The sequence below is a fragment of the Neoarius graeffei genome, chromosome 4, assembly GCF_027579695.1.
Source record: "Neoarius graeffei isolate fNeoGra1 chromosome 4, fNeoGra1.pri, whole genome shotgun sequence".
Taxonomy (NCBI): Eukaryota; Metazoa; Chordata; class Actinopteri; order Siluriformes; family Ariidae; genus Neoarius; species Neoarius graeffei.
The window spans coordinates 17,701,910-17,725,767 of NC_083572.1; the positions used below are offsets into that span (position 1 = coordinate 17,701,910).

Consider the following 23,858-nt stretch of genomic DNA (forward strand, 5'->3'; position numbering starts at 1 on the left):
ACGGGCGACTCCAGAGAAGTGGAGAGTCCAGCCCCTCTCGAGGAGCTGGGTTCCAGAGCCCAAGCTGTGCGTGGAGGTGAGCCCGACTATCTCTAGCCGGTACCTCTCAACCTCCCGCACAAGCTCAGGCTCTTTCCCCCCCAGCGAAGTGACATTCCATGTCCCAACAGAAGCCCCTGCCTTCGACTGCCACCCAATCCACATTGCACCAGTCCCCTACTGCTACCTCTGTGGGTGGTGAACCCACAGGAGGTCGGGCCCACGTCAGCTCTTCGGGCTGAGCCCGGCCGGGCCCCATGGGCAAAGGCCCGGCCACCAAGCGCTCGCATACGAGCCCCAACCCCGGGCCTGGCTCCAGGGTGGGGCCCCGGCTGCGTCATCCCGGGCGACGTCACGGTCCTCGGATTTTTCTCCATAGGGGTTTTGGTGAACTGCTCTTAGTCTGGCCTGTCACCTAGGACCTGTCTGCCTTGGGAAACCCTGACAGGGGCATAATGCCCCCGACAACATAGCTCCTAGGATCATTCAAGCACACAAACCCCTCCACCACAATAAGGTGGCAGTTCAAGGAGGGGCACATCCGTATCCGCGTATTCTCAATGTTTACACAGCACCGGACCAGACACAATCTGGATTGAATACGTGGACCCTGGCGGATTCCCGTTTCTCGGCGTTTCCAGGCGTTTTAACGTAAACGGACAGTGCGTCCGCGAAGAAAACGAGACAGATACGGTCTAATGTAAACTTGGCCTTAGATGTATATGTTGCAGGTCAAAAAATACTGTAATATTTTATTAATACTGGTTTACCTCTGTCCGTCAGACCGAAACGCCCTTTTTCTCAGCAACCACAAATCATAGCCACTTGGTACCAAACTTCAGCTTGGGGTTTTATACTGTGTATACCGTTTTCAGGTCTGTCGCACATCGACTTCCTGTTTATCGACTGAATGTATTTACGAAACATATAACATGGACTTACAAAATGTTCGTAACACTTTTCTCAGCAACTACAAATCACACTTGGTTGATATTTGGTACCGAGCTTCAGCTTAGGGTTCTATACCAGGTATGCTGTTTGCAGGTCTGTCGCGTGTTGACTTCCTGTTTACCGACTGAATGTATTTCCAAAACATATAGGGTGGATTTTGATGCTATTTCAAGAAGCAAAATGCTATTTCAAAATGACAGTTTACCAGGATGCTATTTGAAATCCCTGGGGAGAACATTGCTCTTTCCTTACTTGTTTCAGGGTTCATTATTTGTTGAAGTCAACATTCATAGTAAGTGTCCTATTCCTTCGATTGCTCGCATTCTGATATAAGCGAGAGTAGGGGGGATACGCAAGTGAGCAGTGCCTGACAGTTGATCTTGTATTTGTTCTGAAATTTACAGGTAAATTGTTACAATTTTGTGATCTCAGTAACTAATTGACCATGTCCAAGGGTTGTTCTGGAACTTGGTTGGTTGGTTGGTTAGTTGAACCCTACTTCAATCGAGCCCAGAACCAGATTGTAATACAATGAAATTCAAGCATCAGGTTTAGACCACAAAGGAAAGGAGGCTTCACTGAGTCAAATCTAGTGTGCTAAACGAGGTGGAAAAGCAAACTACAGTGCTTCAGTCTGTGGCTGATAAGGAGCTAGAAGGCATATAGCGAAGCTGTTCGTGACTCCCCATTAGCCAATGCCAGCAAGTGCTTCTGTCTGGTGTTGGTATATCAGATCGGAGTCTTTAATGGAATTAACTAGTCTGGGCTCCATGTACTCTGTCTCAAGTTTCTCCTGTCATGTATTTTAATTCAGTTAGGTTGAGCAAAGATGAGCAGGTTTGAAGTGACACACTTACACAGCTGTGTCTATACTCTGTGTGTGTGTGTGTGTGTGTGTGTGTGTGAGAGAGAGTGTGTGTGTGTGTGTGGGGATTAAATTTATCCGTTAGCATGTTTGGAAGAGCTCCAGGAGCAAATTCTTAATCGTGATACAGAGAGTACTGGGGTGTGTGCATGCCTCTAGCTGGAGACCTGCCAATGTTTAGAAACTCTGTGTTTTAGCATTTAGTAAGTTAGCACTCAAAAATGCATGAAAAGCAGTCTTGCCCATTTTCCCCAAATAAAAAGAGATGTGTGTAGGTGTTTTGAACTCTCCGATATTAACCGACACGTTGGAGGCTCCACCCGCTCTCACATTTAGATTCACCTTTACTTTCTTTAACTGTATATATATATATCTTGATGAGTCACGATTACAAATTTGATAATTTGAAGAAATAAAAAACGAATCATGATTATTTTCAGGCTGCGTAATATCTTGGCTTTTCCTAGCTGTAATTTTTTTTGTTTGTTTGTTTAGACAGCAATAATCTACAGTAGCAGGAATGCGCGTGACTTCACCCTAGGCGGAAGTAACACAGCAAAAACACAAAAAGATAGATCTCAACTGGGGAAAGAGCTGTTGTGTGATTGTACAAATAAATTGAACAAGAAATCCAAGCTCTCTTTTTACAGACTGCTGAAAGTTAAAGAAAAAGAACGCAGATGGAGGTAGTAGAAATAAGTTTATTACGAAAAGGTTCATTTGTTATTAGCGTTTTCATTTTTAATAAAAAATCTTTTAGTTAATCGGCTTTTATATTCTACTCCGACCTTTACAAATGTGCGTAAATTGTTGATTTATTAAGAAAATTAAACTCAATTTAACAAAAGGAATGTTTAAGTTGCTAAAGAATAGGAAAATAAATGTTGCGGTTTTGGGGGAGAATAAACATTTTTTTAATTTAATATTTTTTCAAAAATGGTGACACAATTGAATTGTGAATTGGGTGAATCTTTACATGCCTATTTTAAGTTCATTACTGGGAAATAAAATCTGTTTAACTTCAAAATCAATGTATGTTTGACTTGGCCAACATTGTACATGTCCAGAATTATATCATTTAAAAGTTGACGGCCTTTCGATTTCATAACACCGGTGAAATTTAGTTCCCTCTGAAATACGGTCATTGTGATGTTTATTTCTCTAATATCTTTAAAAAAAAAAAAAGGAACCCAGGCCATTCTGTGGCTGGGGAAGTTATTTAATTTGAGGGGATCCCGAGCAAATAATGCGCATAAAATCACTCACTTCATGCAGTCAAGCAGACAGGGGACGTCTGGTATATGCATTTTTACCTTTCGGCGTCTTCTCTTGGATTTGACGGTAGCTGGCATTCAGTGTTGCATTACTGCCATCTACAGGTTTCCCTGACAGTTACATCATTCTGTCGCTAAACGAACAGCTGATCACACCGAGGTGCTCGCTGACCACCGATATTTATTAGTTTGGTCCTGCGTTTCCTTTCCTTCGTATATAACGCCTTTTTCTTCTTGCTTTCCGTTACTGTAGTCGGTCTTTCACGTTTCGTTCACGTCCTCCATTTTCCTCTTCTGTTTCAAATTTGTATCCCACAGTGCCTTGCGCGAACGGGGAAAGCCCCACCACGTGATGTATGACGTAGCATCTTTGTATTGTGTCATGGTGAAGCAAGAAATAATACTGGAGAATTTGGGGCCACGTGGCCCAAAATTAATTAATTGCTCTATTCAATAAAATTGGAAGTCTGTGATTCGAATTCAGTAGTTTTTAGTCCACTAAACAAAAATAATTGGCTGTCGGGGGAAATTTATTTATTTATTTATTTATTTATTTATTTTTAAATGACCTAAACCTGAAAAATCTGAAATTCAGTCCTAAAATGAAGTGTAAGATCTAGTATGTTACAAATCATTTTAATGGTAAAGATGCTTATTTCTGTGTGTGCGTGTGTTTTTAATGTACAATGATGTATACGTGTGTTCTCTTCATGCAAAAGAAGACAGTTGTTTTTTGTTTAGTCGCACCACTTGAGTGGATCTTTTTAAATGCAAAAAAAAAAAGTCTAGTCCCACTAACTAACTTTTTTTTTTTTTTTCCCCCCAGTTGAATACTTCTTTCACCTCATTGCTCTTTGCCAGCGATGTCCTTTCAAAAGTCTTTCATATCCAAAATGAAGAAAAAGTGTGCAGGCTTAATATTTTATATTTAAGCAACATCTCACGAGCAAGAGTGTAGTTATACCGAATATCAGCACAGCTGAATCGCAGCTGTACTGATCTTCAGCATAACCACACATGTTGCAAACGCGATATTGCTTTTATACAACAGTTCCATATCTACGACGCTGACAGTGCCGGATTTTATGGTCAAGTCATTCTCAGAAATAAGACACTTCTACTAAAGATCTTATGCTAAATGTTTAATTTAATTTAACTTTCCCCTCTAGCTTGTGCGCTTTGAAATGGTCAGTTAATATCGTGATCATTTTGGACTCGGGTATTTATACCGTGAAAAATGCAAACCATAACACCCTTACAGCAAAGAATGTAAAACGTTAGCCTCAGACTCACTGCGAATAAACCTTTATCATCTGTCCATTACTCAAGCTGTGGAACTGCATATTATTCATGCATCATATTACTGCACATTGTGTACCATGGAAACAAGTGGCTGAGAGTCAAAAACACATCCTTGGTTAGCATGAGAACAGGTGGAAATCTGGGATTTTGTGCATGTACTGTCTTTCCCTTCCCTTAGCCCAAATATTTACAATTTTATGTAATAAATCTTTTTTTTTTTTTTTTAAATACTGTGTTGCTTTTCTTAGAGTTGTGTTGCATGTTAAGCTCAACCCACAACATTGCATATTAAATACTGAGGAGAGCTAAAGGAGTGTGTGTGTGGGGGGGGGGCGTGTCTGCAGTTTAAGGCGTGCCTCATCCTCTGCTGCAGTCCACTGCTGCAGTCCCTCCCTCTCCCTTTGTCTCGCTCAGGGATGTAGGTAGCGTTTTGCTCATTAGCCCAGCAAGTAAAAACAAACACAGTGGCCGAACAGATTCGTATCGATTCGCTGTAATCAATCCCTGCTTCCTAATTTTGAGCTCAGCCAAGTGAAGTTTGTTGTTGTAAGCTAAAACAACTTCACCTCATTCCTCTCAGTAAGGCTTCCACTAGACAGTAATATGCTCCACAAGACAATGATGATAAATGACTCCCCCCCCCCCCCCCCCCCCCCCTTCTAAATCCTTTTGCATCTTACTGTTTGGAGGCAGCAGGTATGTCATTATAACCTGCTACTAGAAGTTACAAAGAGCTTGAATAATAAAACACAGAGGAATAGGTGCATGTGAGATGAAGCAATGCTGTAGAATATGATTGATTGTTTAGGGCTGCTTGATAAGCAAGGAATCAAATGCAATGGGGTGCAATTTTTATTTAACAATTATTTGCCGAAGGTGAGATCGAGATTATTATTGAAATAATATTGGCTGACTTTGAGTGGTATATCAGATGTATTCCATTCAGCTAGCATGATATTTAACAAGCCGAAGACGGGTTCAGTATCATGCTAGCTGAATGGAATACATCTGATGGACCACGGGGGGAAAAAGCCATCATTATTATTATTATTATTATTATTATTATTATACCTTTTGTAATTTAGTGTGCAAACTTCATGGCCATGTTTATTTACAAACCGTCACAGTCACTCGCTAGCACGGAAGTTTTACATCTCCAACATGTCTCTCTTCCAGTTTTTCGATGTCCGTTGATATGTTTTTCTCTTGTAAATATGAATGAAGAATATCTAATGAAGTTTCAGTAGCCTTTTGAGTGTTCAGTGCATCTGTAGTTTTCAGCTTTCAGTTTATTTATTTAGTGCTTAATCCTAGCACTGGATGAGCCTCGTCTTCTCTCTCCCGGCTGACAAAGAAATGATCGTACACATGCGCAGCAGAAAAGTTTTGTCATTGTCTTTTCATGAGCTCCAATATGTGACGTCATGTTGTCTTGACAACGTGCAATATTATAACAATATTGCGTGCTCATTTTCCATTGAGGAGAGTGGCGTAATACATGGAGGATAATAGGCTTGGGCGGTATGGTGAAAATATCGTGTACCGCGGTACGAAAAAATACCGCCGATTATATTTTTAATACCGTCAAAAATAAATATATTTGTATTTTTATCCAACTTACTTGAAACGACTGTAATGTCCTTTTATTATAGTACAACCGTCTCTGGTACAGCGCGCGCACGCCACTAGATGGCAGTTTGCGGGTCAACAGCAAAGATTCTAGAATCTTTGGTCAACAGGCAGCAGCGACAGTTGGCCCAGTCAGTGCGTGAGGATGGCGACTGCAAATGATGGCGGTGCGGAATTAGTCAAAAAGGCCAATGCCTCCGCCGTTGTCTGGGAGCATTTTGGTTTTCTGCCGAATGATAAAGGTGAGCCGAGCGGCGCGTGCACAGGCACAACTGTCAGTATATGCGCAAGAGGACACAATCCATGCTGAAGAAAATCCGCTTGAATGGCAGAAACTGAATGAAACACGTTTGCCAATGATGTCAAAAGTTGCCCGCAAATTCCTCTGCATATGCGCGACAAGCGCTGCATCTGAGCGCGTATTCAGTACAGCAGGAAATACGGTCACACCACAGCGTTGCCAACTGAAGCCAGATAAAGTAAATATGCTGGTGTTCTTGGCAAAGAATGTTTGATAGAAATTAAGAATTGCTTGTGGCCTACCACTACCAGAAATGTAAATTTAAGTTAGCGAATTATTTTCATTTAGGCTATTGGGAGCATGGGGCCCCATGTATGGTTTCTGTTCATGTTTGTTGTTTCTGCCTTGGATTGGCTATTGCACTGAATTGCATTATATTTTGAGTTCTCTCCAATCACTCAGCTAAGGATGCTAACCCGTTTGCTTTGCATAAAGAGGCTTTTAGTGCATTCCTAATTTTCTTCTAAATGGGCACAGCCTACTAGCAGCCCGAAATAGCTTTATTTCATTACTTGTATAGCCTATTTGCCTGTTTGAGTGGAAAAAGCTACCTGTTATTGCTTGAATTAGGCAAATCATTTTCTTTTGATTTACAGAAGATGCGATTTGAACTCGCATGCAATGTTTTGTTTTCTGCTGGCTTTGTTGGCGTTTGCACTTATTTTTATTAATGTGTGTTTTTATTTCCAATATTAATATAGGCCTACTTGATTGCTTGGCACTGAGTTCAAAAACATGTCATCCTGGCAGTTTAAATAAATGTCTTTAAACATTTCAACTGTTTCTCATCTCATTATCTTTAGCCGCTTTATCCTGTTTTAGAATATCAAATACAGAATATCTAAAACAGAATAGATAAAAAATAGAATAACAAAGAAACATAATTACTATAGAATGTGAAGAAGATATGAAATAAAGCCTACAATAGTATATATAAAAAACACACACACAAAAAAAATAAAACCCGTAAATACCGGCATACCGGGGTATTTAGTCAGGAATATACCGGGGTATGAAAAAATGGATACCGCCCAAGCCTAGCGATATGAGAACAATATTGCATGCCATCAATAAACATGCTAGAAGGGAATAGAACACGTTTTTATTCCATGGAAAAAGTGACCCGTATGTATAATAATCACCAATATTCACTGAGCCTGATGTGGATAATATTTTAGCATAAATACATCGGTGATTGATTGTTTAATAAAAATAATTATTTCAGACTTCAAAAGCGGCATGCAAATGTGCTAACAGTACAGCACGGTCTTGCCACTTATCTACACAACTCGCATAAAATACTTTGTTTTGAAATTCATAAATCACAAGTCCACCTTACCTTGGAATAGTTTTAAACCAAACGTCGTCGCATCTTCAGTGCTTTTTAGGAACAGTATTTTCTTTCATAATATTTGTAATTCTTCCTCACTTACTGTGACAAAGCGATTGGCCGCCATTTTGCTGCGTCACTCAAGGTGATTTATTGAGAAATAGTCCGAATTTCTCGAACAATCAGCGCACGCTGTTTCCTTTAATCACCCGTGTATTTATACGAAAGGAAATTAATCAATGACTGGTTGTTGGGATACAGCCTGACTATTGTTTGACAAAACGAGAGCTTGTTCATGAACCAAGTGAGTTCCTGTTATCGCTTGCATTATAGCAGCTATAACAGTTGTTCCTCACAGCTACATCAGACAAGTTCATAATTGATTTCGAATAGTGATGCGCATGGAACTGTCTGATAAATTATAACAAAAAAAGAATAGTGCAGGGCGGCACGGTGGTGTAGTGGTTAGTGCTGTCGCCTCTCAGCAGGTCCGGGTTCGAGCCCCGTGGCCAGCGAGGGCCTTTCTGTGCGGAGTTTGCATGTTCTCCCCGTGTCCGCATGGGTTTCCTCCGGGTGCTCCGGTTTCCCCCACAGTCCAAAGACATGCAGGTTAGGCTAACTGGTGACTCTAAATTGACCGTAGGTGTGAATGTGAATGGTTGTCTGTGTATAATGTGTCAGCCCTGTGATGACCTGGCGACTTGTCCAGGGTGTACCCCGCCTTTCGCCCGTAGTCAGCTGGGATAGGCTCCGGCTTGCCTGCGACCCTGTAGAACAGGATAAAGCGGCTAGAGATAATGAGATGAGATGAGAATAGTGCAGCTACTATTCATATTCAGTGTTCAGTATGAATAATGTATTAATATTTGGTTATGTCTAATAACATACTGTGTAAGATGGGCATAAAGGTATTGATATGTATTCAGCAGCTTCTATTTATTTATTTTTTAAAAGAGAAATTGTGATTGTCTTTTTTGGTGTAGATTTTATTCCACGTTTTTAATGGCGTTTTAAAAACTCCTTGCATTATAAGCGTTATTTCAGTGGTACCTGGAGTATCTACTGTCATCCCAGTGCTTTAAACATCAGGTTCAGGTGGTTGGGGGGGGGATTTGGATCGAGTTTCATTTTACCACAATGTGACGAGCTGTTAAAAGGAATCGAAGGTGTATTTCTGCTTTTGAAGCTTTTTTTGGGGGGGTTGTGATGGGAGCGAGAGCCGATCCTGGATCAATACTTGTTCTCTGTGGTAAAATTATTATTTTTTTTAGCTGCAGCATTGACCAGCAGAGGATAGCTGAGATGCAAGGTGGGGCATGAGCTTTAGCAAGAAAAGCCTCGGTTGTGCTCACTCTCTTGCACGGTTTTAGACTAGCGACAGAGAGAAAAGGGGCAGGTGGAGGGTGTTGTTTTGCTGCATATCTACACATTCAAGTGAGTCACTGAAGAGTCAGCGTCGGAGCTGCTTCCATCCTATTGTTTAAAATGCAGGCTGCAAGGAGAGCGATGCCTCACCCCTGATCAGCTCGGCTGCATACATGACATCATCTCTAGCCAATCTCCTCATCCCATCTATATCTGTTGAGCCAAAGCTACAGTACGGTATGACACTGAGATTTAGGATGTTGCCCAGTCTCCTGATGGCTATTAATAGTCACCCAGTTTCCACGTCACCAGAAAAGTCTCCAGATATTGATGTGCAGTCAGGCTGTGTGCATTTAATTGCATTCTTCAAGCTGTAGAAGGGTGCTAAATCAGTTTTTGGCTCATATGCTTGCTTTGGATTTGTGTTGGCGTGTCTGATAAATAACCTCATATTGATCAGTTCAAAATTGTCATGTTCTTGCTGCGACACTTAGGAAGCTCAGATCAGCAGTACTGCCTGCTTTATTTAATACACAGGTAATGGCAAAGCAAGCAAAGACTGTCGTCACTCCTGTTGTTGTTTTTTACTATTATTTATTTAGTTAGTTAGTTATTTTATTTTTTTTTAAACAGCAATTTTTGGGTCCTGCATGCTTTCCAGAAACCAGCCACAGACAGAGGGGAATTAAATGCGATATATCTAGCTGTCTTTAATCTTATATACACTCTCTCTTGTTCTGTTTACGTAAAATACTGGAGTCATTTAAAGGTAGACTGCCTTTCAGATTTTAAGTGTAGGTCCTAAAAAGAATTTTCCCCGATGCTCAATTATTTTTGTTTAGTGGACCGAAAGCTACTGAATTCGAATCACAGACTTCCAACTTTATTAGCTTTTTTCTTTTTAATTGAACAATTAATGAATTTAGGGCCACATGACCCTAAATTCTCCACCATTATTTCTTGCTTCACCATGACGCAATCCAAGATCCTACGTCATGCATCACGTGGTGGGCCTTCCCTGTTTGCGCAAGGCATTGTGGGATACAAATTTGAAACAGGAGAGGAAAATGGAGGACGCGAGTGAAACGTGAAAAGTCGACTACAATAGTGGAAAGCGAGAAGAAAAGACGTTATGCTGTATACGAAGGAAAGGAAACGCAGGACCAAACTAATAAATATCGGCTGTCAGCGAGCACCTCTTACCCCTTTTCCACCAAATCAGTTCCAGGGCTGGTTCGGGGCCAGTGCTGGTGTTGGTTCACAACTCGTTCAACTTGCGAGCCATTTGAGAACCAGTTTGCTTTTCCATAGCTCGCGGTGCTAAGGGAAGTCACGTCAGTTATGTCGCTGTATACGTCAGTTACGTCGCTACGTTTGCATAAACCTTGGTGCGAATATCGAAGCAAAAACAACACTGAAGAAGCAACAACAACAACAATAATAATAATAATGGATGACTTCGCGTTTGTACAGCTGCTGCTTCTCGTCGCTTAAAAATGGCGATCTTTCACGGTCTTGTTATTGTTGTTGGTCTTAACAACTCCGCCCCCCCCCCGACGTAAGCGGTTCTTTCCTCTGGCCCAGCAGAGAGTTGGTGCTAGCCTGGAACCGTTTTTTCTGTCCCCAGAGCCAGTTCTTTGTCAGTGGAAACAGAAAACCCGGTTCCAAACTAAGCACTGGCCCCGAACCAGCCCTGGAACTGCTTTGGTGGAAAAGGGGCATCTGTGTGATCAGCTGTTCGTTTAGTGACAGAATGATGGAACAGTCAGTGCACGGTCAAAGGTAAACCTGTAGATGGCAGTAATGCAACACTGTGGATGCCAGCTGCTGTAAAAACCCAAAAGAAGAAGAAAAAGGAAGAGGTAAACCTGTGCATGTGCATACTGTCTGCTTGACTACGCGAAGCGAGCAATTTCATGCACATTATTTGCTCAGGAATCCCCTCAAATTAAATAACTTCCCAGCCACAGAATGGCCTGGTGTGTATGTTTTTTGAGAGATATTCCAGAAATAAACATGTATCACAATGACCAAATTTCAAAAGGAGCTAAATTTCTCCGATTTTATGAAATCGAAAGGCCGTCAAGCTTTAAAGGATGACTTCTTGTGTGCACTCGAGGTAGAATCAGCTTGTATTTGTTAGTTAGCTTGTTAAAAGGGATGTGTCTCTTTAAAAAAAAAAATCAACCATGAAGTTTAATTCATGATTTTAGATTATTTCATATATTTTATTTATTTAAGGGCAAAAAACACCACCTCGTGCCCCCACTTCCTAATTTGCATTCATTCCACAGCTGACTTACATTGTGTGTCCTACAAAAGTCTATAAAAGACAAAGCTCACAGAAAGTTGAATGTCAAAATGATGACTAAACAGTGAAAGCGCACCTCCTAAGCACAGTATGTGCTAAATTTTCCAGTAATGCAGCTCAGCCAATGCAGCGTGTTGGCTACAATAGACGCACACTTTATCTATCTTTGTCACTCAGTACGTTTACATGAGCGCTAATATTCAACTATTATTCTGAATATGACAGTATTCTCAATTCGATTTGGGTCATGTCAACAGCATCATCTGTTTGGATATTCCAAATCTGCCCTTATTCCGAATTTAGCATTTAAATAATATTGGTTGGCTTTTTTCGTGGTATATCGGATATATTCCATTCAGCTAGCATGATATTGAACGAGTTGAAAACGAGTTCAATATGTTAGCTGAATGGGTTATATCTGATATACCACGAAAATAGCCAGCCAATAATATTATTATACTATATACACATTTGATGGAACAATTATAGATTTTACAAAAAGTTAAGAACGGGGTAACTTGCCAATATTGAATGCTGATTCTGATCGAATGTAATTCAGTGTTCTGCCAATCCATTGTACAAAGTTCTAACGATAAAAATTGTACAAGTCCAAAAAACCTGAACAACCCAACTTGTATACAAGCTATATCCAGGTTGACAGTTCAAGTTGAAAGTTACTTTTGGTCGAAGTTAATTGTTCCATTGCATTTGTTCAAAACAAAAGGGCTTTGCTGAGTGAAGTCCACGAGTGGAGTCCTCTTGTAATTCTCCGTCACTTTTCCTCACCTCCAAGTAGAACTTTGACTGTATTTCTGCTATTGCTCTCTCTTCCAGTTTTTCGACGTCCGTTGGTATGTTTTTCTCTTCTAAATATGCGTGAAGAATATCCAGTGACGTTTTGGTGGCCTTTTGGGTGTTCAGCGCATCTTTCTCTTTAAATCTTCCACTTTTAACGAAGCAAACCTTACGGCCATGTTTGTTTACAAACTGCCACTGTCACTTGGTAGCGCGGAAGTTTTACATCTCCGACTTGTCTCTCTTCCAGTTTTTCGATGTCCGTTGGTCTGTTTTTCTCTTGTAAATATGCATGAAGAATATTTAATGAAGTTTCGGTAGCCGTTCAGGTGTTCAGCGTGTCTAGTTTCAGTTTATTTATTTAGTGCTTAAACCTAGCACTGGGTTAGCCTCGACTTCTTTGTTTCCTGGCTGACAAAGAAATGATTGTGCGCATGCGCAGCAGAAAAGTTTTGTCACTGGATCTTCGCATGAGCTCTGACATGTGACGTCGCGATGTCTTGACAACATGCAATATTATAACAATATTGCACGTTCATCCTCCATTGGGGAGAGTGGCGTAATACACGGAGGATGAGCGATTATGATAATATTGCGTGCCATCAATCAACCCACTAGAAGGGAATAGAATACATGTTTTTATTCCATGGAAAAAGTGGCCTGTATGTATAATAATAATCATTTTTATTTAGCCATGAAAATATTTTGGTAGGAATATTGTCTTTCTGAATAAAGACAAAAACCAGAATATTTTGTGCATGTAAACGTAGTGACTTTCATTTCATTTGTTCAGACTGAACGGTTAGTCTTATTTGCCTTAATTTTAAGGATTTCTTTTGGATTTCATTCTTTCACGGCATTATGAAATGAAATTTTCATACCATTTGGCACGTCATTAAAATAAGCTATTTAAACTTGACTTCTATCTAATATACAATTTGAAGCAAATCAAATGAGGGTCACATTAGTGAATCTCCTTATATGTAAATTTAGACAAACTCGGGAGCTCTTGTTGGATAAGATCTCACTGGATTCTCATACAAAGAAATTTGTTCATATCCCTTTTGATTAAATGAAGCCCAGTGTTTGAATATGCTTCATGCAAATATGAGGACTCCAGGATTAATCAGGCTACAACATGCGTGCTGAAGACCATAATAAACCATTTTCTGGAGTCTTGACGTGCAGTTATTTTGAGGAATCGGCAAAATCTCAGCCTATTAAACTGTATGCTACTTGGAGATTCCTTGTCTGTCTGCTAGTCTGCACATTTATTTTTTAATATCTGCATAGCATTTACTTGAACTCCTCACTCTTTAATGATTTCACCATCCGTTCCCAAAAGTCATACTCGTATGTCTTGCGTCTCGCTGGCTCCCATGGCAACAGAAGTATAACATGACCAAATTCTATTTGTTTTGATAACTAACTGATGAAGGAAAAACAGATGTTGGTTGATGATTCAGGTTTTTGGATCTTGCTATACAACGTTGACCTGAAAGCAAAAGTATGTCAAGGATCTCAAACATGCTGAACCGTCCCTGATTCTATATTTAACTCGCTCTTGAAGCTAAGGTTGTGCGTCTTTTGCGGTGACAGTCCTGTTTATTATGTAATGAAGAAATGGTGTGCCATGATAGGAAAATAATCAATCATGGGATGTTTAATTTTACATTTAAAGGTAGACTGCCTTTCAGATTGTTCAAGTGTAGGTCATAGAAAGAATTTCCCCTGACACCCAATTTTTTTTGTTAAGTGGACCGAAAGCTACTGAAGTCGAATCACAGACTTCCAATTTTATTACTGTTTTTGTTTTTTTTTTAAATAGAACAATTAATGAATTTAGGGCCACATGGCCCCAACTTCTCCACTATTTTTGCCTGCTTCACCATGACGCAATTCAAGATACAAGGTCGTACATCACGTGGTGGGCTTTCCCCGTTTGCACAAGGCATTGTGGGATACAAAAGTGAAACAGGAGAGAAAAATGGAGGACGTGAGTGTGTGAATGAAACATGAAAGACCGACTACGGTAACGGAAAGTGAGAAGAAAAGACGTTATGTTGCTAAGGAAAGGAAACACAGGACCAGACTAATAAATATCGGCGCTGAGCAAGCACCTCCGTCTGATCAGCTGTTCGTTTAGTGACAGAATGATGTAACTGTCAGTGCACGGTCAAAGGTAAACCTGTGCATGCGCACTTAGACTTCCTCTGTCTGTTTGACTGTGCGAAGCGAGCGATTTCATGCACATTATTTGCTCGGGAATCTCTTCAAATTAAATAACTTCCCAGCCACGGAATGGCCTGATATTTTTGTGAGAGAGTCCAGAAATAAACATGGATCGCAATGACCAAATGTCAGAGGGAACTAAATTTCACCGATTTTATGAAATCGAAAGGCCATCTAGCTTTAATGCTGTGAAACAAGTTGTCACTTATGTTCTAGAGGTTCCTGGTTTTTCCTTTCCCTCTTGAAAATAATAAGACAAAAATGCAGCTTGTGTTACAGAGAAGCCACAGAGATGTTCCCGGCTTGGAAAAGCTTCAAATTACGGTTTTACCCCTGATTTTTACAAAGCACTGACTCTCCTCCATTTAAAGAGACTCTATAAATGCTAAATAAACGTCTCCTCCTCAGCGAAAAGGATTTGATGCAGTTGGTGCTCCTGGGCCTGTATTAATTTTATTTTATTCTTTGTGAAGATCAAGTTTGAATGTGTAATAAAATAGTGAGTGGGCGTGTCATTATTAAAGGTGTCATTCCACAACAAACCGTTTAATACTTGCTCTTTTTGAAATACCATAGGTCACTCCGAGTTGCATATGCATGCTGCACGTGAAAATGTTCTTCTACCCCCATTCCCTGTATTAGCCTATGAAAGAAAATTGACGGAAAAACGAGCGAATCAGAAAAAGCCCTACGAACTTACGTCACTTCGAAAATTAGTAGTCATGGCCTCGCCCATAACCCACTGGAGGGAGCGTCACAGTGCTGTTAGCCAATCAGAAGCAGTTTACATGTCATGAATATTCAAGAGCTGAAATCCTGTCGTTCTCTCCCCACCCACTCCTCCACCAAACTAGAACAGCCTGAAACAGGAGCACCACAGCATTTTTTTTTTCACAGGGCATTCATTTATACTAGAGACCACCGCACAATTAATGAAAAAACGATGCAATGACACCTTTAAAAGTATCGCATATTTTTTTATTTTTAATCCCTAACAGACGACCATAATTGGCCAGTAGTACAATTGTTCTGAATTTGGAAGAACCTTGTGAGAAGCAACTGCGCTGCTAGAGGGAACTCGTAAGAATATGTAGAACACGTATCCATCACTTCCTGTATATAACGGCACAGAACAGTTCATGGGGTTCCAGCTCTCCACTGCTGATTACTGCTGGGAACGTCATAGAAAAAGCTCACCATTGCTGAAGGGGACAAGAACCTGCCTGCTGCAATTATCCCTAACTCTGCCCATTCTCTCTCTTTCACAGCTGAAACTTGAAGATCGATCCATTGTGCCTCGAGACTTTGTGCGCCGAATGAATTCGAATGTGAGTCAAGCATTTGTCACCTCAGTTTGTTAATTACCCATTGCACGGTGTGCCCCCCCCCAAGCCTGTATCAGGTCTGGCCTCGCACTTGACACTTTATTAATCAAACTGTTCTCAGTTGTCAAATGTTAATGGACCTGATTTAATCCGCTCAGTGTAACAGATAAAATTGCTTGGAACTAATTTGCAGCCAGCTATTAGAGATTAAAGTGTGCGATGGCACTGGTGTGACAAGGCTGTAAGTAACTCGTGTGTTATTCGGGTCCTGCAGGATAAGCAGTGTGGTATAGTGACCAACATTAACACAGAGTGCGCCGTGAAACTGGTGGGGACCAACTGTTGTTTATATCCTGTAAATAGCCGAGACCTGCAACACATCTGGGTAAGTTTTAGATGTTTTCAAACTTGATTTCATCATTCCTGAAAGAAAAAAAAAGTACTCACCACCCACTTTATTATATGTCCAGAATGGTGTGAAAAACAAAAAACATTCAGTGAGCAGCAGTTATGTGGGTACCAAAAAAAAAAAAGTGAGAGGGGTCAGAGCAGAACTATGCCTGGTCTTTTTCCAGTCTTGAACTGATCTATACTTGCTGTAGCTTCAGATTCGTGTTCTGGTTCTACTCAATGGAAATGGCGCATGAAAACGCCGGTGAACTCTCTAGTGCTAGCTCTTCCTCTTCTGGGAGTCTAGAATTGTGTTGATCTCTTCCGAATAGAATCTATGATAGCCTACCCTCTTTACCCTTTGCCTCTCGTTGCTAGGCGGCAGTTACATGAAAGCCGCAAGCTTTCACAAGCAAATACATGACTGATATCACGCCGACTTTATGATTACATTTATGATTATCATGTAGAATCTATAGCTCTACGTACCTTTATCTTATGTCGTTTCACAACACATGTTCTGACAGGAGGACTGTCTTTGGATCCGGCATAGCTACTAGTAGACCCCCTCCGGAATACTGGCAGTGTTGCCAGATTGGGAGGTTTCCCTCCCAGTTGGGCGGTTTCAAGTGCATTTTGGTGGGTTTTGAACATATTTTGGGCTGGAAAACTTCAGCAGTATCTGGCAACACATACTGCTGACGTTTTCCAGCCCAAAATATGTTCAAAACCCACCAAAATGCACTTGAAACCGCCCAACTGGGCGGGAAACCTCCCAATCTGGCAACACTGTGTAGGCACTGCTGATGGTAGTAACACACGTTTGTGCTGAACTGAACACCCAAGAGATTCTTTTAAGCTGGGAAGGGTGTCAAAACAATCCTAATCGAAGTGTTCAGAGCACAGGACAGATGTTGGTGAGGGCTCCCACTTGTCACGAGTGTGCCTGACTTGCTTCACCCACTTCGCATGCAGCTCAGGATCTCTGGGAAACTTGAATAAACTTACCCCATCCTTGTGGGTTTTGGAGCAAAAGCCGGCAACACAATGCGAAGGCATAATAACTATATATATATATATATTAGTGCTGTCAAGCGATTAAAATATTTAATCGCGATTAATGTCGCGACTGTCATAGTTAACTTGCGATTAATCGCAATTTAATCGCACATTTTTGTCACACGAAAAACCATTGTAATTCTCTTACCAGCATAAAGTGAAAGTACACTATTATATTAACTTTAAGTTGTTCGTTGATAAATATTGCATTGAATCTGATCTTTACTGTTTCACCTCACTTGACACATTTTGTACTTTTACACTTTCTGCCTGTTGATGCGTTGCGCTGTCCAATCAGAGGTGGCCAAATTTGCATATTACAGGAAGGATTTCTGGGATAGCATTGAGTTTACAGTTCAGAGGGATCTGGCTTCTTTAGACGCTGTCTTCTTAAAACTGAATAAATATTTAAAAAGAGCCAAATGAGCCAGTCTTTTGAACGGCTCTTTTCAAAGAACGGATCACAAAGATGCGGATCCCATCAAAGAGCCATAAATCCTATCTCTACTAGCGCGCCCTGCCCGCGCTGGTTCTTTGAGGGAGGAGGGCAGAGGACTCTGGCTGTGTGGGGCGTGGCTAGCTGCTATCGTTTTTCTAAGCAAAGTCTCTGTTCCAAGTTCCTGGCAGTTTCAAAAGCTTATGAAAAACCTACATCATGTCACAGAGCGTTAATCTCGCGATAAAAAAATTATCGCTGTTAAAATTGAGTCAAGTTAACGCGTTAATAACGCGACATTTTTGACAGCACTAATATATATATATATATATATATATATATATATATATATATATATATATATATATATATAAAATGTATAATAATAATACTAATAATGATAAACTGAACACCTGCCGCATCAACAACAAACTGGTAAGTTAGGAGGAAGGTTCTTTCGCTGACGTCCTATAGCTCCTCCTCCGTCTCCTGGGTGCTGCAGCCCCGTCAAATTTGCCCAAATAGCCGCGTTTTTTATCATAACTTGTAAAATAGGCGCCTTCGTGAATTAATATATGGATCATCGGGAATTACTTTTTATGTTATAAAACATCGCCAAAGATGTCAAAAACGTGTCATCAGCACTTTAAAACATTGTATTATTCACAGAAAATGTTCAATAGATCAACTGGTGCAGTTAGAATACAGTGTCTTGCAAAAGTATTCATCTCCCTTTGTGTTTGCCCTGTTTTGTTGCATTACAAGCTGGAATTGAAATGGATTTTTGGAGGGTTTGCACCATTTCATTTACATAACATGCCTACAACTTTAAAGGTGAAAATTGTTGTTTTATCGTGACACAAACAATAATTAAGATGGAAAAACCAGAAATCTGGAGTGTGCATAGGTATTCACCCCCCAATTACAGCTGCAAGTCTCTTCAGGTATGCCTCTATTAGCTTAGCACATCTAGCTACTGGGATTTTTGCCCATTCATCAAGGCAAAACTGCTCCAACTCCTTCAAGTTAGATGGGTTGTGTTGGTGTACAGCAATCCTCGAGTTCTGCTACAGGTTCGCAATTAGATTGAGGTCTGGGCTTTGACTAGGCCATTCCAAGACATTTAAATGTTTCCCTTTGAAGCACTCCAGTATAGAGATCTTGCATGTGACGTCACAGCTGATCCAGATTGTGACAGACGCCATCGTGTCGGGCAAACGCCATATTCCGCCTTCTACTTCTGGTTCTACTTCTGCTTTTACTTCTACCTTTTCTTCTGGAAAACCCTACTATATACAATTCTACTACAACGGCTGCGGCTACAAGCTCTCCCTACCTGTGCACGGTTTTTATGTTTTTTGTGTGTATTTTTGCGTGCTGTTCGTCTGTACCGGACTTCAATATCCACTACAACCGTATGGACTTACTGGACATTGGTTTCCAGCAGAAAATGACGGTTTGTAGCGATTTCCATCGCATGCACAACGTTCCGGGCGAGAAAAAAACAAAACATTCCGAACGAGACCAGATTGCGAGACCAGCGGGGTCTCCGTGGATTGTTATCGGAAGCAAAGCGAAGGAGGCGGCGCCGGGAGTGGAAGCAAAAGCGATGCTACAGGCAGAGCCGGCCTGTTGACTAAGCTCAGAAAACAGCTACTCAAACCTCCACTGCCAAGCCTCTACCTCTCCAACGCCACATCCATGTAAACAACACGGACGATTTGGAATTACCTTATTCTATAATCGGCTGGTCAGTGCTATACTCAATACTTAAGTGACTTACCCATCCAGTGAGGATCATTTTCTTGCTTACAAGATGCCACATCTGAGTCGCTGACAAATCCTGAATTTCTGTGAAGAAAACTTTCCAGAGATTTCTAAGCACGCAGTGCTTCACCACTGAACAGCGAGGGAAAGTTAATGAGGTAATCATACACGTCCGGGTATTCCGCTGGCAGTTCAAAATCCGGTCGTGAAAACTCCGTCCGGAAAGCCATAAGGGTCACAAATCTGTAGATCGTTTATTTTAGACATATATCTAGTTATCTGTTCATTAGAAAAATGAGCCGTGTAGTCCGTCGGTTGAAATTGATCCATTCTGTACACGAGTGCAGCAGTATTCAGCTGTGTTTTTGACCGACACGATGGCGGTTGTGTACTTTCCGGTCACGTGACTGCAAGATCTCTATAGCTCTAGCAGTATGTTTAGAGTCATTGTCCTGCTAGACTGTGAACCTTTGTCCCAGTCTCAAATCTCTGGCCGACTCAAACAGGGTTTCCTTCAGAATTGCCCTGTATTTAGTGCCATCCATCTTTCCTTCAGTCCTGACCAGCTTTCCTGTCCCTGCAGATAAAAATTATCCCCACCGCATGCTGCTGCCACCACCATGCTTCACTGTAGGAATGATGTTCTCAGAGGGTTGGGTTTGTGCCACACATGGCATTTCCCATGATAGCCAGAAAATTCAGTTTTAGTCTCATTTGACCAGAGAATCTTCTTCCATGTGTTTGGGGAGTCTGCCACATGCTGTTGGGCAAACTCCAAACGTGTTTTCTTAAGCAATGGCTTTTTTTCTGGCCACTCTTCCATAAAGCCCCGCTCTGTGAAGTGTATGGCTTAAAGTGGTCCTATGGACAGATACTCCCATCTCCGCTGTGGATCTTTGCAGCTTCTTCAGTGTTATCTTTGGTGTCCTTGTTGCATCTCTGATTAATGCCCTCCTTGCCCGGTCTGTGAGTTTTGGTGGGCGGAGTTCTCTTGTCAGGTTTGTAGTGGTGACATTTTCTTTCCGTTTTGCTATAATGGATTTAATGGTGATCCCTGGGATATTCAAAGTTTGGGATATTTTTTTATAACCCAACCCTGATCTATACTTCTTCCCAACTTTGTCTCTGACCTGTTTGGAGGCTCCTTGGTTCTCATGTTGCTTGCTTAGTAGTGTTGCAGAGTCCGGGTCTTTCCAGAACAGGTTGATTTTATACAGACATCATGTGACACTTTGATTGCACACAGGTGGATCTTAATCAAATAATAGTGACTTATGAATTTGGTTGGACCAGCTCTTATTTAGGGGTTTCATACGAAAAGGGGTGAATACCTGTGTACACTCCAGGTTTGTTTTTTCATCTTTAATTATTGTTTGTGTCACATTAAAACAATAATTTACACCTTTAAAGCTGTAGGCATGTTGTGTAAATGAAATGGTGCTAACCCCCCAAAAATCCATTTTAATTCCAGCTTGTAATGCGACAAAACGGGACAAACCCAAAGGGGGATGGATACTTTTGCAAGACACTGTACGTTCAATGACGTGATATTCACATTTATCTTCAGTGTTTAAAAAATAGCTTATACGTTTGACATAAATTCACAGCTTGCTCAATTATTGCGATAGTGTATTCTCTGAATACTTTTTTTGCAATTGTCGTTTTTCTAACCACACCCACACAACTATTAAAATAATGTTCAGCCTGCAAAAATGATTGTCATCTGTGATTTTACTTGGTTTCAATTATTTATTTATTTTTCCATATCTATAGTCCAGGAAATAAGGTAATCTTTGCCCATAGTTGTTCTTTTTCTCTCCTGATCCTTCCTGTAGTCTTTCATGTATGGTGATTACATTGTGTACGATTTCTGGCTGGGGAAGGTGTATGACCTCAGCAATCGCATCATCCTGAAGCTGTCCAACGGAGCACGGTATTCCCATTTATCCTTTTCCGGGATTTTTGAAGATTTTAAGCATGGACGGCTACAGTGACTGGAAACAAAGACTTGTGCTGTTTATTTGTTTTTGTCGTAAAGTTAATGCTGAATGACTGATTTTCCTTGGCCATGCCAAGAAATGCAGATTTCTATCTGATCACTGTAGTAGCCTCCATAGCTACATTATGTCTGGTGTGCGTTTTTCCACACTGTTAATGTTCTTTGAGTGTAGTTACGGATTTTAATTTGTGCAAGCGTTTTTGCTCTTCATTGCAAAATGCTTTATCATCTTTGTACAGATGTTCAATGAGTGAAGAAGACGGAGCCAAACTCTACGACGTTTACCCACATGTCAGTGATTCGGTAAGATCTCAACAGGCCGATTTTCACAGATATCTTAATGCTTTTAAAGCTTTTCATGCAAAGGTGTATTCTTCTGATGAAGGAATGATGCTTTGTGTTTAGAGTGAATACAGTTAGGTCCATATATATTTGGACACTGACACAAATTTTGTTTTTTTACCCGTTTACTGAAACATATTCAAGTTATAGTTATGTAATGGACATGGACATAAAGTCCAGACTTTCAGCTTTCATTTGAGGGTATCCACATTAAAATTGGATAAAGGGTTTAGGAGTTTCAGCTCCTTAACATGTGCCACCCTGTTTTTAAAAGGGACCAAAAGTAATTGGACAACTGACTCGAAGGCTATTTCATGGGCAGGTGTGGGCAATTCCTTCGTTATGTCATTCTCAGTTAAGCAGATAAAGGGCCTGGAGTTGATTTGAGGTGTGGTGCTTGCATTTGGAAGATTTTGCTGCGAAGAAAACATGCGGTCAAAGGAGCTCTCCATGCAGGTGAAACAAGCCATCCTTAAGCTGCGAAAACAGAAAAAACCCATCCGAGAAATTGCTACAATATTAGGAGTGGCAAAATCTACAGTTTGGTACATCCTGAGAAAGAAAGAAAGCACTGGTGAACTCATCAATGCAAAAAGACCTGGACGCCCACAGAAGACAACAGTGGTGGATGATCGCAGAATAATTTCCATGGTGAAGAGAAACCCCTTCACAACAGCCAACCAAGTGAACAACACTCTCCAGGAGGTAGGCCTATCAATATCCAAATCTACCATAAAGAGAAGACTGTATGAAAATAAATACAGAGGGCTCACGGCACGGTGCAAGCCACTCATAAGCCTCAAGAATAAAAAGGCTAGATTGGACTTTGCTAAAAAAAAAAAATCTAAAAAAGCCAGCACAGTTCTGGAAGAACATTCTTTGGACAGATGAAACGAAGATCAACCTCTACCAGAATGATAGAAAGAAAAAAGTATGGCGAAGGCTTGGTACAGCTCATGATCCAAAGCATACCACATCTGTAAAACACGGCGGAGGCAGTGTGATGGCTTGGGCATGCATGGCTGCCAGTGGCACTGGGTCACTAGTGTTTATTGATGATGTGACACAGGACAGAAGCAGCCGGATGAATTCTGAGGTATTCAGAGACATACTGTGTGCTCAAATCCAGCCAAACTGATTGGTCGGCGTTTCATAATACAGATGGACAATGACCCAAAACATAAAGCCAAAGCAACCCAGGAGTTTATTAAAGCAAAGAAGTGGAATATTCTTGAACGACCAAGTCAGTCACCTGATCTCAACCCAATTAAGCATGCATTTCACTTGTTAAAGACTAAACTTCAGACAGAAAGGCCCACAAACAAACAGCAACTGAAAACCGCTGCAGTAAAGGCCTGGCAGAGCATTAAAAAGGAGGAAACACAGCGTCTGGTGATGTCCATGAGTTCAAGACTTCAGGCAGTCATTGCCAACAAAGGGTTTTCAACCAAGTATTAGAAATGAACATTTTATTTACAATTATTTAATTTGTCCAGTTACTTTTGAGCCCCTGAAATGAAGGGATTGTGTTGAAAAAATGCTTTAGTTCCTCACATTTTTATGCAATCATTTTGTTCAATCCACTGAATTAAAGCTGAAAGTTTGAACTTCAACTGCATCTGAATTGTTTTGTTCAAAATTCATTGTGGTAATGTACAGAATCAAAATTAGAAAAATGTTGTCTCTGTCCAAATATTTATGGACCTAACTGTAGATGCATTCCTAGAAAATACTGAAACATCAGTGCCATTTCCCCCCGCAACCGAGTACAAATACAAGTAGAGCGGCGGCTACAATTATCGACACCTTAATGATCTTTTGGCCGTTGCAAAAGTAGAAAAGACTTTCAGTGCGTAAATTGTGCATGAATAATTACTCAAACCTCCACTGGGGGAAAAAGGAGTTGATTCCTGATTACTTGGCGTAGCAGATCACATGACACTGTTCCACAATTATCAACACTGTTCTACAATTATCGATACCCAGATGATTGATTATGAAAAAAAAAATCTATACGTGGTATTAAGTTAACAAAATTAGTTTTTATATCAAATTTGTTTTACATAGACTTGTATTAAGTACAAAATATCTTTTTATATAAATTTATTGAAGTCGATGCTTACGTAAATGAGGAAGTAATTCTAAT

The 23,858-nt window shown here is 40.6% G+C and overlaps 1 protein-coding gene across 1 annotated transcript in view; it reads left to right on the forward strand.

The window, feature by feature from the left end:
* The window catches only part of ube2o (ubiquitin-conjugating enzyme E2O), a 111,370-nt gene that overhangs the window by 33,763 nt on the left and 53,749 nt on the right, over positions 1-23,858 (forward strand). The window contains exons 2-5 of the mRNA XM_060918150.1: positions 15,663-15,722; positions 15,994-16,104; positions 21,207-21,304; positions 21,610-21,673. Coding sequence (XP_060774133.1) covers positions 15,663-15,722; positions 15,994-16,104; positions 21,207-21,304; positions 21,610-21,673 — 333 coding nt within the window. The remainder of the gene's footprint in view (positions 1-15,662; positions 15,723-15,993; positions 16,105-21,206; positions 21,305-21,609; positions 21,674-23,858) is intronic.